At 37.9% G+C, this 14,993-nt stretch overlaps 1 protein-coding gene across 4 annotated transcripts in view; it reads left to right on the top strand.

Moving 5' to 3' along the window:
• The window catches only part of kirrel3b (kirre like nephrin family adhesion molecule 3b), a 248,650-nt gene extending 237,916 nt beyond the window's left edge, over positions 1–10,734 (top strand). Inside the window, exons 13-17 of one of the 4 annotated variants that reach the window (XM_088427895.1) lie at positions 2,661–2,768; positions 3,208–3,291; positions 3,587–3,696; positions 4,308–4,394; positions 9,404–10,734. In XM_088427895.1, coding sequence (XP_088284021.1) covers positions 2,661–2,768; positions 3,208–3,291; positions 3,587–3,696; positions 4,308–4,394; positions 9,404–9,865 — 851 coding nt within the window. In that variant the 3' untranslated portion in view covers positions 9,866–10,734. Of the gene's footprint in view, positions 1–2,660; positions 2,769–3,207; positions 3,292–3,586; positions 3,703–4,307; positions 4,395–9,403 lie in introns of all 4 variants that reach the window. The other 3 variants (XM_088427894.1, XM_088427897.1, XM_088427896.1) reach the window with 3 other exon arrangements.
• Positions 10,735–14,993: the final 4,259 nt, after the last annotated feature.

Raw genomic sequence — 14,993 nt, 5'->3', positions numbered from 1 at the left:
TATTCCGTTCAGCGACTATGCTCGTAACTCGAATTGCTCGTATGACGGGCAATCCAAACCTATGTTAATTAGTAAATGCGTGCAACGCGTGCAAAAACCTTAAGTCAAAACATCTCGATTTTATACACATGTTAAAAATTAGTAACATAATCTACTGTACAGTTAAATTAAATAACATAAATATACAAAGGAAAAATGACATTTACCTTTGGGGCGACGTGACTTGAGCTGGTGGAGGGAAGAGGCAGAGGGGAGCAGAGAAGAACCCGCAGAATTTATTTATTTGTTTTCTTAAACGAGAACTTTTCTCAAACGAGAACATATCACCAGCGATTTCCTTCTCTTTCACCTATAATAGAAGAAGCTTCTCCATTTTGTTGTTGACCGAGGTCTGTCCCCTGGCAAGGAAATTTAGAAGATTGCCGAGCGGTTACGGCCATACTCACAAGCAAGGTTAACTATGCGTGCGCCTCCTTCGTATTTTTTATTATCTCCTGCTTCGTTTCTATTGTCATCATCCTCTTACTTCTTCCTTTACCGCCACTTGCAATTTTAGAAGCCATGTCTAACAGATAAAGTTTGCAAAGTCTTCACAACACATCGACCAGCTGTGCCATCAAGCTAGATGAAGGTGTTCGGCCAATAGCATATCGGCATTTCTGTGATGGACGTGAAGCCGGCCAATAGGATATCCGCATCTCCGTGACTGAGACCATGACTTTGACCTTAATCGACCAATAGCATATCAGCATCTCTGTGACTGAGACCATGACTGTGACCTTAATCAACCAATAGCATATCGGCATCGCCGTGACTGAGACCGTGACTGTGACCTTATAAGACCAATAGCATATTGGCGTTTCCGCGATATGCGAGAGTAGTTATTTTTGTTGATGCAGCAAAGCAAATAAAATAGTACGGACACACATACCGGCATGTTGGATTGTTCGTAAGACGAAAGGTTTGTGCGTAAGAGGGGGACAAAATACGCCGGGTTCCACATTCGTAAGATGAAAAATTTGTAAAACAGAGAGTTCGTAAACCGGGGGCCCACTGTAGTCCAATAGTGATCACTTGATTCACAAAAGTACTTTTGCTACACGTTTGCTAGCTAACAAGTTACTGCAATACTGGATGGCTCCAGTTCTTCTTGGTCAATGGCTGATCCCATCTTTCTTAGCCAGGAAGAGCAATGCTGTCATCAAACGGTTATAGTAAAAATGAAAATGTTATAAAATGATTGCACTCACCAAAATGGCTGTCTCTCAAAAACGTTTATTTCAATTCTTCTTATTCTTCTCAATTCTTCTTCTTGGTTGGTCTGCATGGCGTTGCTTCCCATCCAATCACAGGGCACATACATGTCAGGTTCAACACGAGGCCTTCTAGCTGGCCTTACTGTCGCCAGCTCGTGATTTGATTGGCTATTAACTATATGTGCCTGTTCACTTAGAGTGCACAGACTGTTGGTTCTGAAGGCCCCAGGCAAATTTCATACACCCTAGTGACCCAAGTTAGCTGAATTCTGATTGGATAAAAACTCTAACCTAAAACTACAACACAGGAATGAGTGCTCTCGTTAGCCTGTGTCCCTGACGCATGACATATGCCGTGGGACGCATAATTTCAATTCATCATGCATCCCGCGGATGCAGCGTTTTTTTTTTTTTAGGGGCGTTGCAAATGCAACCTGCAACTGGGGGTATTTTATTGACTCTACTCACAGTCTTCGGCTCTTTTAGCCGATTGCTCCTTTGATACTACTTTCACAGAGCTTTGTATCGGATATCGTTCGAGGTAGAATGCAAGCAGTCTATCGAGCTACAGTGTGGGGCAAGAAGGCAAACCAGTGGAACTTTTCCCCCGGTCCAAACAAACAAAGTCGGCTGTCTGAGAGGTTTTTGGCTTTCGAAAACGAGCCGGAGCCAATGCAAGACTGACAGACAGAACAAGGCTATTAAAGGGGGAAAAGACTCTCATCAACATGAAATGATAGAATTCACATTGTACTATTAATTAATAAATATGGTAGTTGAACGATTGATTTGAAATAATATACTATCACTCGATGGTAATTAATTTAAAATCAGTAATCTTTCATACTATTGTTGTGCATTTAGACTATGAATTAAATGGTTTGTATCATCTAGAAAAATGGCTATTTACCCCCAAAATTTTAAAAGTATGTATTGTAGGCCTGTAATTTCAATACAGTGATCTTTTTGGTCAAGGTTATCTTATTATGTCAGATTGTGACATTGTCCCATGCTTAGTCACAAGCATCCAAAATAAAGAAATAGTATGTTTAGGGAAAAAAAAAAAAAATATATATATATATATATATATATATATATATATATATATATATATATATATATATATATATATATATATATATATATACTGTAATTTTGATAATAATTTAAGGTTTTGTTCGGCCAGGAGAGAAGGCCTCAGTGGCCCTGAGGGCCGACCACTGGGATAGCTCCTGAGGATTCCACTGTCTGGTCTAAATATGTTCCACAAGGTTTTGTTGCAGTGTTTAATGGTGTCTGTTCTCAAATGTTGAAATGTTTATGGTGTCTTTTTGTGGCTACATTCCTGTCTGTTTTTTTTTTTAATGTTATTATCATTTGTTTTTTTGTTTTTTTTCTATTTAGAATCCCTGCCCGTGGCAGTGATCATTGGCATTGCTGTGGGAGCTTTTGTGGCTCTCATCGTCGTCATGGGCACCATTGGAGCGTTCTGTTGTACCCGCTCCCAGAGAAGTAAGTCTGCTTGTCATCAACACACCCGCGAAAGCATGCATGCCAATGTATCATTAAGTTCCCCATTGCACTGAACATATCCCTTTATTGTAACAGATCTTGTTTTTCATTAAGTCAAACAAAAGCTACTACTGAAATAATTGATAAATGACAGGAGCAAAACAGTCACACTCTGCAGAAGACGAGATCCCTTCTCGAGATGGACCTCTTTTTTTGTGCTGCGAAGATTATGAGCCAGATTGCGTTCAGGACTCATTTCACGCAAATTCAGTCTGGCTGCATCACATTCAAGGCTATTTGCATCCTGCGCTATGTTCATTGCCACCCACCCATGTACCGAATGACTCAGGTTTGAGACAGTCAGCAACTGTCTCTTTCCAAGGAGCGAACAAACTGTTCTACTGGTCCCTTCAGCATGTCTATTGTCTGTATACTACAGAGGAAGCGCACCTGGTTATGCCCTCACTGCCCGTCTCCATCTGTGCTCACCAGAGAGAACTTGCAAGCAAAATTAAAACAGAAAGTAAGACTTTATCTGATCATCAGTATTGTCCCTAACACAATGAGCTGCCATGCAAGGTTGTGTCACATTGCATATATGTATGCAGGACAAGATAATCTTGTGTTGGCAGGAAACAAGTGATTAATAATTTCTTAGCATTGTTCCCTTTTGGTTCGGGGAGGCTATTACAAACCCAGGGATGTCGCTAAAATCTGTCATACTACAAAGCACACTAGGGGAAATTAGAATGTCAACAAAATACAAAATTGTGTTTATGCAAGCTTATTGAGATAAATGTGCCATCTGTTTCTGACAGATCTGAAAGGGGTTGTGTCTGCAAAAAATGACATTCGGGTGGAAATTGTTCACAAAGACCATAACGCAGCTAGAGAAAATGAAGAGCACAGTTCCATGAAGCAACTGATGGTGAGTGTGAGTGTCACAACATACTACTTTACTTCCTTTCTTGATTGATATGTCATAAATAGAATCCAGGTAAAATTAGCTATGCATGCCTTTTCAAGCTGACTTTAGCTTAATGAATGCACTATTACAGGCAAAGCTGTGGAATTCATTATTTTGCGAGTAAGGACATAACAAAAAGACATATAATCAGTCTCCGAGGCAAAATTTATTGATATGATTTTGCAGGAAATACTGTTCCCAGTGTTTATTATGACTGGCTAATCCTTTAGTGGGAGTACTTGTATAACTAACATGCCTGCAAGATACACCAAGACCCTTTTGGAGCCATTCCGGGATGAAGGTTTTGTGCATGTTGCTCTAGGGTATGGATATTTGGGTTCCCAGTCTTCCATTGCACAAAAAATGAACTAAGCCATCTTAAATAACACAATCATCCTAGAAAATTGCATTTTGTTAAGACGAGACTTTTCCGAGTACAGTATACCTTATTTATCTTACCTGCCAGCACAAAGTGAAGGTGTTTCTCTTAAATAGAGCAAGTGCTTAAAGTTTGATTCCTCCCTCTGTAATGTTGATTTGACAAGTACTCAGACAGCATGATTTTCATGCAGGTGGAACGTGGGGAGTTCCAGCAAGAGTCTGCTCTCAAGCAGCTGGAGGTTCTGCAAGAAGAAGAGAAAGAGTATCAACATATTAAGGTACAACACGCACACACACACAAACACAAACACACACACACGCAATCTGGAAAAATTATGTGAGGCACTGTTTTGTATTACAAATTAAAAAAATCTTTTTTCATTCCTGTGGACTCATTCTTGGAAGACATCTTGTCTTGTGGGTTTTGTTTCATGCCATCACTAATACATACAATAGGAAAGATAGTAATAATAATAAGAGTGCAGTGGACCCCCGGGTTGTGGCGTCCCTGGCTTATGTTTGTTTCACGTTACGATGTGGAATACCGAGTTTTTTCATCCCCTCTTTAAGCCATTAAAGGCCCGTATTTCAAGAGGATTAATTTTCAAGATGTGGTGTAGTGTATGGATGTGGGCGGACTACTTACCCAAGCAGAGTGGACTGAGCGAGGTTGCGAGTATTTATTAACCTGATGTTACTCTTCAAGTCATATTCTTTATTTTTTAAATTTAATTTCACATTCCACTTATATCAGATTGAACAATTTGATTGTCATTGTTAATTTAAAAAATGCATGCATTTCAATTGAATTATTATGGGATTGATAAAAGGCAGGGAACTAAATAAAAGGGAATTAAAGGTGGGAAATTTTTACAGTCCTTTCATCTAAAACTCTTGCTATAACTAATGTTGAGTAGCAAAAGACTGCACGATCTTAATTGAACAATTTAATGCAGGGGTCTAGTGTTGTGGTTGTCAGAATTGCCCTTAGCAAAAAGTAGTATCACTACAGCATTCTGTACTTTATACTCAAGTATAAGTATATAAAATATGCTCTTAACTATGTACTTATTGATTACCAGAAAGTACACTAACTAGTAACTAACTAAGTACACGTATGTATGTACATGTTCATACTAGTTTGGAACAAATTAAATTATTTAAAGTATAATTCAAATGCAGTATACTCATGTAGCATCGTTTAGTTTCATATTTCAAGTTGACAGTTTAGTAGCAGGGTTATATACTTGAAGAGTTGTCAAAGTATGATATCGCACTATTAAACGTACAGCTTTATTTTTTTTTTCATTGAACACAATCGAAGGGTGGCATGGGGGAAGAGTGGTTAGCGCGCCTGCTTCACAGTTCAGCTCTCCTCAGGTTTTATTAAATTTAATCCACGCATTAGTTCTGCATGCATAGTTACACCACATGCGTGCAATGCTCGGCGGTTTCTTTGGTACTCAATTCCTCATTTTACGTGTTTGTAATTGGAACACAAATGTATCACCATACTGTAGTCTTTAACTGATATGTGCAGAATCCTGAGATTTTTTTTTTTATATTACTTTTCTCCTGAGCATTTAATCTAATGGTCAGTTGATATTGATTAAAACATGGAACTGCAAGCGGGGTCGCAGTTAGGGCCCTCTGACTTCTGCAGGCTATTTGCTAAGTAGCTCTGCTTCTTGCTGGTTGTGCGCGGTAGATGCTGTGGGCACACACACCCTTGTATCAATTTAACAAATTAGTATTCTGTTCAGGTATGGCATGTGAGCATCGATACTTTTCAAAATATTTATACTTTTGACAGCACTACTATAATTAGCAGTCTAGTTCTGGACTTTTTAGTTTACAGGTTCATACTTTAAATGTAGTACAAGTACTGCACACCTATTCATATACTAGGACAAAGTTGGATGTTTTTAGTCAACACTTGAGTTTACAGGTCAACTCGGGATTGTTTATCAAGACCAGTCGGGACCACTACCAGTGTAATTACTGGAGGAAACTCAATAACTTGTAAAAGTGGGGGACAAAAAAAACAAAAAGATTGGATTTAAGGTTAGTTTAATGGCACTATTTCAAATACACCATTGCATAATGTATTCTAGTTGGGAATGTAATGACAAAAATTGTGATTTTTCTCATGTATTCTACGTACTGTATGTTCTCTCATACAGTAAGTCGCAGTGTCACGGTATTGGACTAGGTGGAGTTAGAATGTTTTACCAAGATCGGCCAATACCATTATTACTGCAACTACTCCTACTCTGAGTGTGATCAGGGTGAATTTGCATAATTTGCAGAGGTGAAACAACAAATTTGTTTGTATTTTCTATTAGTTTCATTATACGTTTTCAAATACAACATAACTATTGGTTTTTGTTGCAAACATAATGACAAAATGCTAGTTGTTTTTCTTTGATATATGCAGTCTCAGTCTTATCTCTGTTTGATATTCTGTAGTCTAAGTAATATATTGGTCTCAATTAATGGTGTTTTGACAATAACACTAAGGTAGTCCCACACCACCAGTCCGATTACGGTCTCTAAGGAGATGGACCATTTTAATTGGGGCATATATTTTAAAAATACAGCTATTTGCACCATTTTTCCAAAAACACACAAGGGTATTTAACCCCTGGGTGTCCAGGAATTTTTCCCTAGCCTGGCCTTATTATCACCCAACTAGGGCTGACTTTGAAAGGGTCATAACATCGTCAAATATAAATATATTTTTACTTTCAAGCCCTCAAAATGTTCAGTGGCATCAGCCCTATCCATACATATGAAATTGAAGTAGGAATATGTATAATGTCATAATTATGAGTATGAATATCATGACTAACCCTTTTGCATGATGGCAGTCCGGGCTAAGCCAATCATTAAAGTCATTGAAAGACTTGCAAATGTCATCAGTTGCCCGCAAGTGCCACCCAGTGGTTTTGGGTCAACACAACAGAAACAATTCTATTGCACCCTGTTTGTGTCTTTCCGTTGAAAGGATTTATGCGAAAAAAGGGGGAGATGCATGATTAAATATCCTGTTTTCAATTTGCCCCAATGTGACATTTCCAATTTTGAATGGCAGGAAAATGAGCCCTACATGGGCTAAATTTTACACCTAAAGGGTGTAGCTCTCGACCTCCTGTTTGCAAGCATTTAGAAGGGACGGCAGCATATCATATTGAAAGTCGTCATGTTTTTACGATCTATACAATAGTTTAGCCTTCTAGTGTTTTTTTGTGTGCTTTTCCTTTGTTGGCACACATCAAAAACATCGAAAAGCCCGCGTCGGGTCAAAATTTCCACCAGAGGTTTAACATTGTCCCATTGTTTTCCCTACAAATTCAGTAATCTGTCATCTTTATACTCAAAAGAAAACTCTAAATCAGGATGAAAATAGGACAATGATTGTCTACCAGTGTACAAACACAGCATTTGCCACAACCACACAGCATGTGCTTCCTTTTGGCAGGTAACAAGGAAACAAGATTGCTTTATCAAGAAACTAGATGATTGAATGTAACACACAAGTTCTCTGATTTGATTTGTGGCAGTTGCGCCACTGTGTGCACACACCCTTTGATGTCTATATGCTGCTGCACGTACGGAGGAGTTTTAAGAAAGAAGTGCGGTCAGATACAAAAGCACGCCTGTCGTCAATTCTATGCATCACAGTAAATGTGTTGTTTTGTCGCTAGTCATCCAATTTACATTCAAATGAGAAGACATGAATGAATGAGTCTGTGATGAAAGTAAAAAATATGAAAACAAGAAGAAAAAAAAAACACACCCGGTGTTCAGTTTTTTACTGCATGACTTCTGCATAGGTAATCTACAAAGGATTTGGCAGACTGTGCAAATTCTTGCATTTTCTATGTCGCTTATCTTTTGACTGCTTCCTCGAGCAGTTATACTGCTTCACGGCCCACTTTAGAGCTTTATACTTTATATGTTTCCAATGAAATGGGTGGTTAAATAGTGGTCATGTCTTTCCATTGCAGTCAGCTCTTGTTATCTACTGTCAAGAAAACTTGTTTTTGTTTTTAACCAAGAAAGCAAAATTCTGTCCAGAACAGAACGTGTTCTGTGGGTTCTTTGTTGGTATCCTGGCTCCTTTCCACATTAAACACCCAAAATTAATTTTCTGTTGGTGGAAATGTAAATGGTTGGTATCCCTCTGATAAGACATGTGATCAATCCACTCAGACCATGGTGCTTTGTCAGCTGGAATCTATTCCAGCTTCCTTTTGAGGAGATATGCTTTACAGAAAATGTATGTTACCCTTCCACATCCCCGCCCCTTAGTGCTGCTCATCTAAATGCATCTGTGAATCAAGTTGGGCAGATTAATTCCGTATGCTTTTATTCTTGAAGATAAATTCCCCTTTAACAATTCCCCAAAAATGATGTAACTAGCCTGTCGGTTTAAGCAAGTGACAAGGCATTTAATTGTCTCCTAAAGTCTATACATCCCATAGGGAACGTCAATTCAGCCACTGCAGTGTCCTGATGTTTATCAGTGTAGCCATTGAAGTCCCTTGTGTTTTGGTCAGACAAGCATTGGCAGAGACTCCCTGGTGTGTTTTGCAATATTTCTTTAACTGCTTTTCTCAGGGGTGAGATTTTTTTTCAACATTTCTTAATGGCAATAGGGCCATGGGGGTCCGGAATGAGCGATAAAGGCCAGACGCAAAACATCCCCTTGTCTAATAGTGACAAGTATAACAAGTTTCCTCTCATGCTGGCAAGCTCTCAGTTTGCCCATTACAAGCATTATTCTTTTGGGGTTTTACTCTCACTATGCTTGACATTCACATCCGCCCCCATGAGAATAACACATGCAAGTGGAGCCTTGGTGACAATGTGGTGCCAGCAGCGGAGCGCAAGGACGATGGCACTGCTGTAGGCATAAAAGCCATTTTGGGACTGAACTCGCATGATTGTACAGACCCCTCAATGTGTTTAGCTCCAATTAAAGCTGGTGTGTGATTGAACTTTGCAGTGACACATAGAATACCAAACTTTGAATCATCAAGCCCTGGCCCTGCTTAATTAGCGAGAAGCATGAATTTAAGGGTAGAATGGGGCTGACTAAATCCCAGCAGTTTGTCATAGTTAGCCATTGCTTCTGCTGAGCTGTGAGGAGACAACAATTAAGCACGCACACAAAATGAAAAGTATGTCTTTTTGCTCAAAGTTTGCCTTTTAAATAGCTTGTATTGACTTGTTTGACTCACACTATTGTACTATTACTATTAAGACTACCTTTTCCAAACAGGACCCCACAAATGGCTACTACAGTGTCAATACCTTCAAGGAACACCCGACACCAACCATGGCGGCGAACCAGTCCAACGATGGGAGGAATCCAACAAACACAAGCACCCTGGGCAAGCAACGTGTTCCAACAGGCATGTCCTTCACCAACATATACTCCACCTTAGGAGCAGGCCCCAATCGCCTATATGACTACAGCCAACGCTTTGTGCTGGGCATGGGCAGTAGCTCCATCGAGCTATGCGAGCGGGAGTTCCAACGTGGCTCATTAAGCGATTCCAGTTCGTTTATCGACACGCAGTGTGACAGCAGCGTCAGCAGCTACAGTAAGCCGGATGGCTACGTGCAGTTTGACAAAGACAGTAAGGCGTCAGCTTCCTCGTCATCCCACTACTCCCAGTCCTCATCGCAGAACTCAGACCTAACGCGGCCCCTACAGAAGCGTATGCAGACCCACGTCTGACAAGCAAGATGTAAGGGTTGCTGTTTAAACAGGGTGTCAAACTGTGTGTTCTGCATGGAGCAGGAGATGGCCAGCTTGATCACATTGTGACTTGTTTTCAGACTTCTCAATGTCTTCAAATGTGGGTTAGGAAGCCTTATACTGCCCTGTTCCTTAATCACATCCTTATTTTAAAACACATCATCTTTAGTTGTGCCACAGCAATTATGTTTGCCAACACAAAAACGGCCAAACATGGAGTTGGAACTGATATATCACGTTCCACTAATTAACGAAAAGTGAAACTACAAAGCTTTGTTTGATAATCAGCTCCCTGTACATAAACATATTCATCAAAATTATTATTTAAAAAAAAAAAAAAATCTCATCGGTGCTGGAGAGAAAGGATGCGTACACTCCGTGGGCCATGGGTGATTATCGTGACCTGGTACTGGGCTGGGAGTCGCACTTAAAATATTCATAACAATAAAAACATATTGGAATAAAATTTTATTTTACATGACTTTTCAAACACTGGAAACTTGCAAATTTTTCTAAAGTACCGTATTTCTTTTTATAAAATAACCACTCGGCCGAGCCAATCAGAAGCCGTTGTTGCGGCGTTATCAGTCTTGCCCAGAGAACCATTATACATTGTGATTTTAAAAAACTACAAAACATTGAATGTAGCTTATTCACAGGCAAGATCCAAATGGTATTATTTCATTTGAATATGTGTTTTTCACCAGCTAAGAAATATATGCAAGAATCCTTGGTACAAAACTGATTGCCAACAACAAAGAAGTACTTGCAAGTATTGTTAACAGTACATGTCGGTACGACAGAGTTTTTTTTTTTTTTTTTTTCCTTCATCTTAAGAATTAAAGTAACTTAAATTATACAAGAAGTTAGATTTAGACTTGGACTGTGAGAGAAGTCCACCATGTTAAGGACTTATTCATGGTTAGTAAAAGTGCTAATTATGTCAATATTTAACAAATTCATTTTCATAACACCATGATAGTTTTTTTTGTTTGTTTTTTTTTTTAAATAAATGTGTGTTTAGAACCATCACAATTTGGTGCCAAATGTATCCAAAGCTCTAAATTGTGTAGTAGAAAATATGCTGAAAAAAAAAGACCAAAAAAAATAGCAATGCTTAAATGGAGTAAGTTTAATTTTTCGCATGCTCCTGTGGGAGCATTACAGTAAATGCAGCAAAACATACGCTTTCTCCTGCTGCCTGTAGCTATAACAGACATTGCGACCTCCGGAGGAGGGCCACCCCCCATGTAATATAATTTAAGGATAACTAGACCAACAACTTATATTTAAAACATACTTTTGCTCGTTAAGAACACATTTATTTGCAAGTTTTTGAAATTCATAATCAATTAATTTCTTAATTTTGTATGAAAAACAGTCTAAATTTTAGACAGTCACTTTAACTATCAACTTGACTGATTATCAGATTTAGGGTTTTTTTGTTTGTTATTGTTTTTTATAAACCCATTTTCTCAACAATAAGCGAGTTGGCAATGCTTGCTTGTGCATCTTCAATTAACATGTCATAGTTTCTGTGACAATAAATGGTCAGCAAGTGTTCTGAAATAAAATAATACACTTTGTGTCAAATTGTTTGCTCTAGCGCTGTGATAGGCAACTAGTGGCCAAAAATAGAGTGGCTGTTTAAAAAAACCCTAATAAAACCTTATTTAAAAAAAAAAAGCTGACCAAAAGTTATTTCATGCTTCCCATGGAAGATAGTAGAGATACCGAATTCCCAGAACATAAAGAAAACAAAACAGACAAAAAAAATTACCATGAGTCAAGCAGCAGTTTACATTAATTTTTGCAAATGAGCAACTTTGTGCAACGGGTTGAAAAAGTATGTTCTTTAGAAGTTTCTAATGCAGTATTTCTCAAAATTTCACCATCACATTCGATAGTGGTCACAGAACTCAAAAACGAAAACTTTTTTGCCCCACGGCCCACGGTTTGGTACAAGTGTGAGTTCCTTTTCCTCCGCTTTTCAATAGTGTAGTTTCAAGCACAATGACTGAATGTGCATCAGGTGTGTCATGTTGGAATGACCAATAAACACCCATCACTACCCCTTACCTCTATTGACTCGCATCTTGGCTTGTTGCAACTTCAACCCAGAAGAGGAGTAAAACGCCTTCCTCCACATGCCCCTAGACATATTTAGACAGAGTTGTATTTTGGCCACAGGTGCATAAGATCAAGAAGGGCTGAGACCATATTTTTAATCCCAAGTTAGGCGTTTTACATTGACACTATGATTAAGGAATATCGGTGTACATAATGTATGTATATGCTTGTAAATTGTTTTCTGAAGCTTATGAGAGACAGCAGTGCTTACATTGTCCCAAAAATGTATATCTACTTGCCTTGAGGCCTCTTGGAACTGCGGTCAATTAAATTGTTGACGAAGCAAGACAGGCTTTGTCGATATCAGCTCCTCTGGACAAGTGGAGCGTCGTCTTGTAAGCCTGTAAAACATTCTTGTGCTGCACCAGAAGTCATCAGCCATACATGGTGAATGAAATGTAAACATATTAACATTATGTTTCACATTTTTGACGTGAATAGGATGTCGTTACTACTTATCATAGGAGTCAGAATTATGTCACGATTATCTTTTAAGTTGGCATTCCTTGAAATGCTTTTTTTTTTTGATTTTCTAAAGTCCGTTAACATAGTTTTGTTAAACTAACTGTATATGCTTTTGAATTAAATATTTATCTGTTATTTTATTTCATTTTACTTTTGTCACACAAACATTGAAAATGATTTGAAAAGTGCAACAAAGTGATACACATTATATCACAATACAACACATCACTTCCATCAGGTCGAACACTCATGTCACATTTTTTAATTTCAATTTTTCATTCCCTACTATTGTTCAGACGTGTGGGTGATATATATATATATATATATATATATATATATATATATATATATATATATATATGGGGTCCTCGACTTACAATGTGGATCCATTCTTAAGACGCGGTGTAAAGCGGGACCATACATACACCATACAAATAATAACTAAAAAATAATAATTAAATAGATAAAAAATAAAATAGATTGCTCTATATGTACTTTAAAGTACAGTATTGTACTATTGTTCCGCCCCTTTTTGTGGTGAACCAAGTTCTTGCACCACATTTTATTTTGTAAAGAACTCTTAGTTTGAAGCGTGGCAGCCATTTTCGCCCCTGCGCGTGTCATTTTGTCACCAAGCCGTGCGGACCTGCCCACGGCCGGCAAGAATGGCAGCAGGGAGACAGGATCGTTCTCAACTCACTTTTATTACACCAACAAAACCCAAAGACGGAACATTGCACTCGAACGGTTTCTCTTACATGCAATAACTTGTTCGTTGGTGTTTCGCTGTTTTTAGACCGCTTAATAATATCTAATTTCATTTGCATGGTGATGGACAACTGTTTACTGCGCATGTTCATAACCTCGAAACATCGTAGGTCGAGACCTTCATAACCCGAGGACCCCTATATATATATATATATATATATATCTATATATATATATATATATATATATATATATATATATATATATATATATCAATAGACTTTGAATTTGACTTTGATATATATCAATAGACTTTGAATTTGACTTTGATATATATATATATATATATATATATATATATATATATATATATATATACACACACACATATGTTTGTGGGGGTGTGTGTGTGTGTATATATACACGCCTAGTTAACTTTTACGATGCAATGTTAGTGATTGAACAAACTTGCCATTTTTGGGGTCTCTTCAAAAGAGATGATTTTGGAAATGCAAGGATTCTGCCAGTAAAATACACATTTTAATTTGCAGCAAAATATTCAAGTAAACCCCAGTAAATTAAATGAGGAAATATAATTGATGTGTACTCCAATCAGAATACACAATGAACAGTACATATAAATCCTTATGTACTGAAAGTTGTCAAAGTTTTAATTTGAAATTGGTAAATTCTCATCTGATTTCTTCCTCAATCTTCAAGAAACTCATTTGAACATAGATACAGCAAGACAACAATGGGTGTAACGGACAAAATATGAAACAATTCTAACTTTTCTTGTGTATTCAGTGGTAGCAAAATTTCCATACTGCAGTTGTTAAAGCCACACTTTTTTTTCGATGACAAATGCTTAAGCCTTGGCAGAGGCTTTGCTTAAGTGGTTTTTGTTTGCACTGTATATGCTAAATCTGAAATCATTCAGTGAAGGGTAGGGACGGAGAATAAATATTAAGTGCACCTGCAAAAACAATCACAAACCAAGGTCTCAAACTGAGCCTGTGAAGTGTCGTTGTCACGCTTTGTGTTGTACAATAGTGAAGTAGTTTTTGGGTTATGTAGTCATTATTGTCATTCACTGAAGATTATTTTGTATAAAACGGCTGGAATCCAAAAACATCTAATTTCATTCAATGTGATTTGATTAAAAAAAATGCCACATTTTGGATTTGTAAACATGATTAAAAGTAAAGATTGTGAAATGCTTGCTATCCTTTACCAACAACAATAACAATTAATATAAGCTGATCCTGATTTTTCTTAGCATCCCCTTCAGGCACTCACCTGGAATTTTCTGCAAAGTTAAATCATCATTGACTGCACTTTAAATGACATGTAAATAGTCTTCACACTGTCCTAAGCAGATTGTACATATTATTTTTTAAATCTTGTCTTTCTTTGTATATAGTTTTTTTTTTCCCCTATTGTTTTTCTTTCTCGTTCATCTGATTGAATTGTATTAAAGCTCATCAAACCCATGATCCCAAGGTACAAGCTGTACAGACAATCACTTCACTTACATGAATTCCTACTTGTCTCTTTTGTTAAGATCATCGCTGGGTTTGCTTTGGAGTATGATGAGGCACACTCCTCATTGTTGTATTTGAGTCCCTTGCAGAGATGACAGCTACTGTTATATTTGCTCACAGGATGACCACCTTTTCTGAGAATTCAAGAATCCATGCCTCAGTCCAAGGATCTTCACTCTTGGGCCTGTTTTTTGTGTTTTGTGTGTCTCCCTGCTGCAAGACACCCGATTAAAATGATCAGGATTGTTGTTCCGCTTCCA

Source organism: Hippichthys cyanospilos, chromosome 11, assembly GCF_059441005.1.
Source record: "Hippichthys cyanospilos isolate Australia breed blue-spotted pipefish chromosome 11, RoL_Hcya_1.0, whole genome shotgun sequence".
In the NCBI taxonomy this organism is placed as follows: Eukaryota; Metazoa; Chordata; class Actinopteri; order Syngnathiformes; family Syngnathidae; genus Hippichthys; species Hippichthys cyanospilos.
Note: the sequence above shows the minus strand (reverse complement) of the source record. Positions and strands in the feature narration are given on the sequence as shown.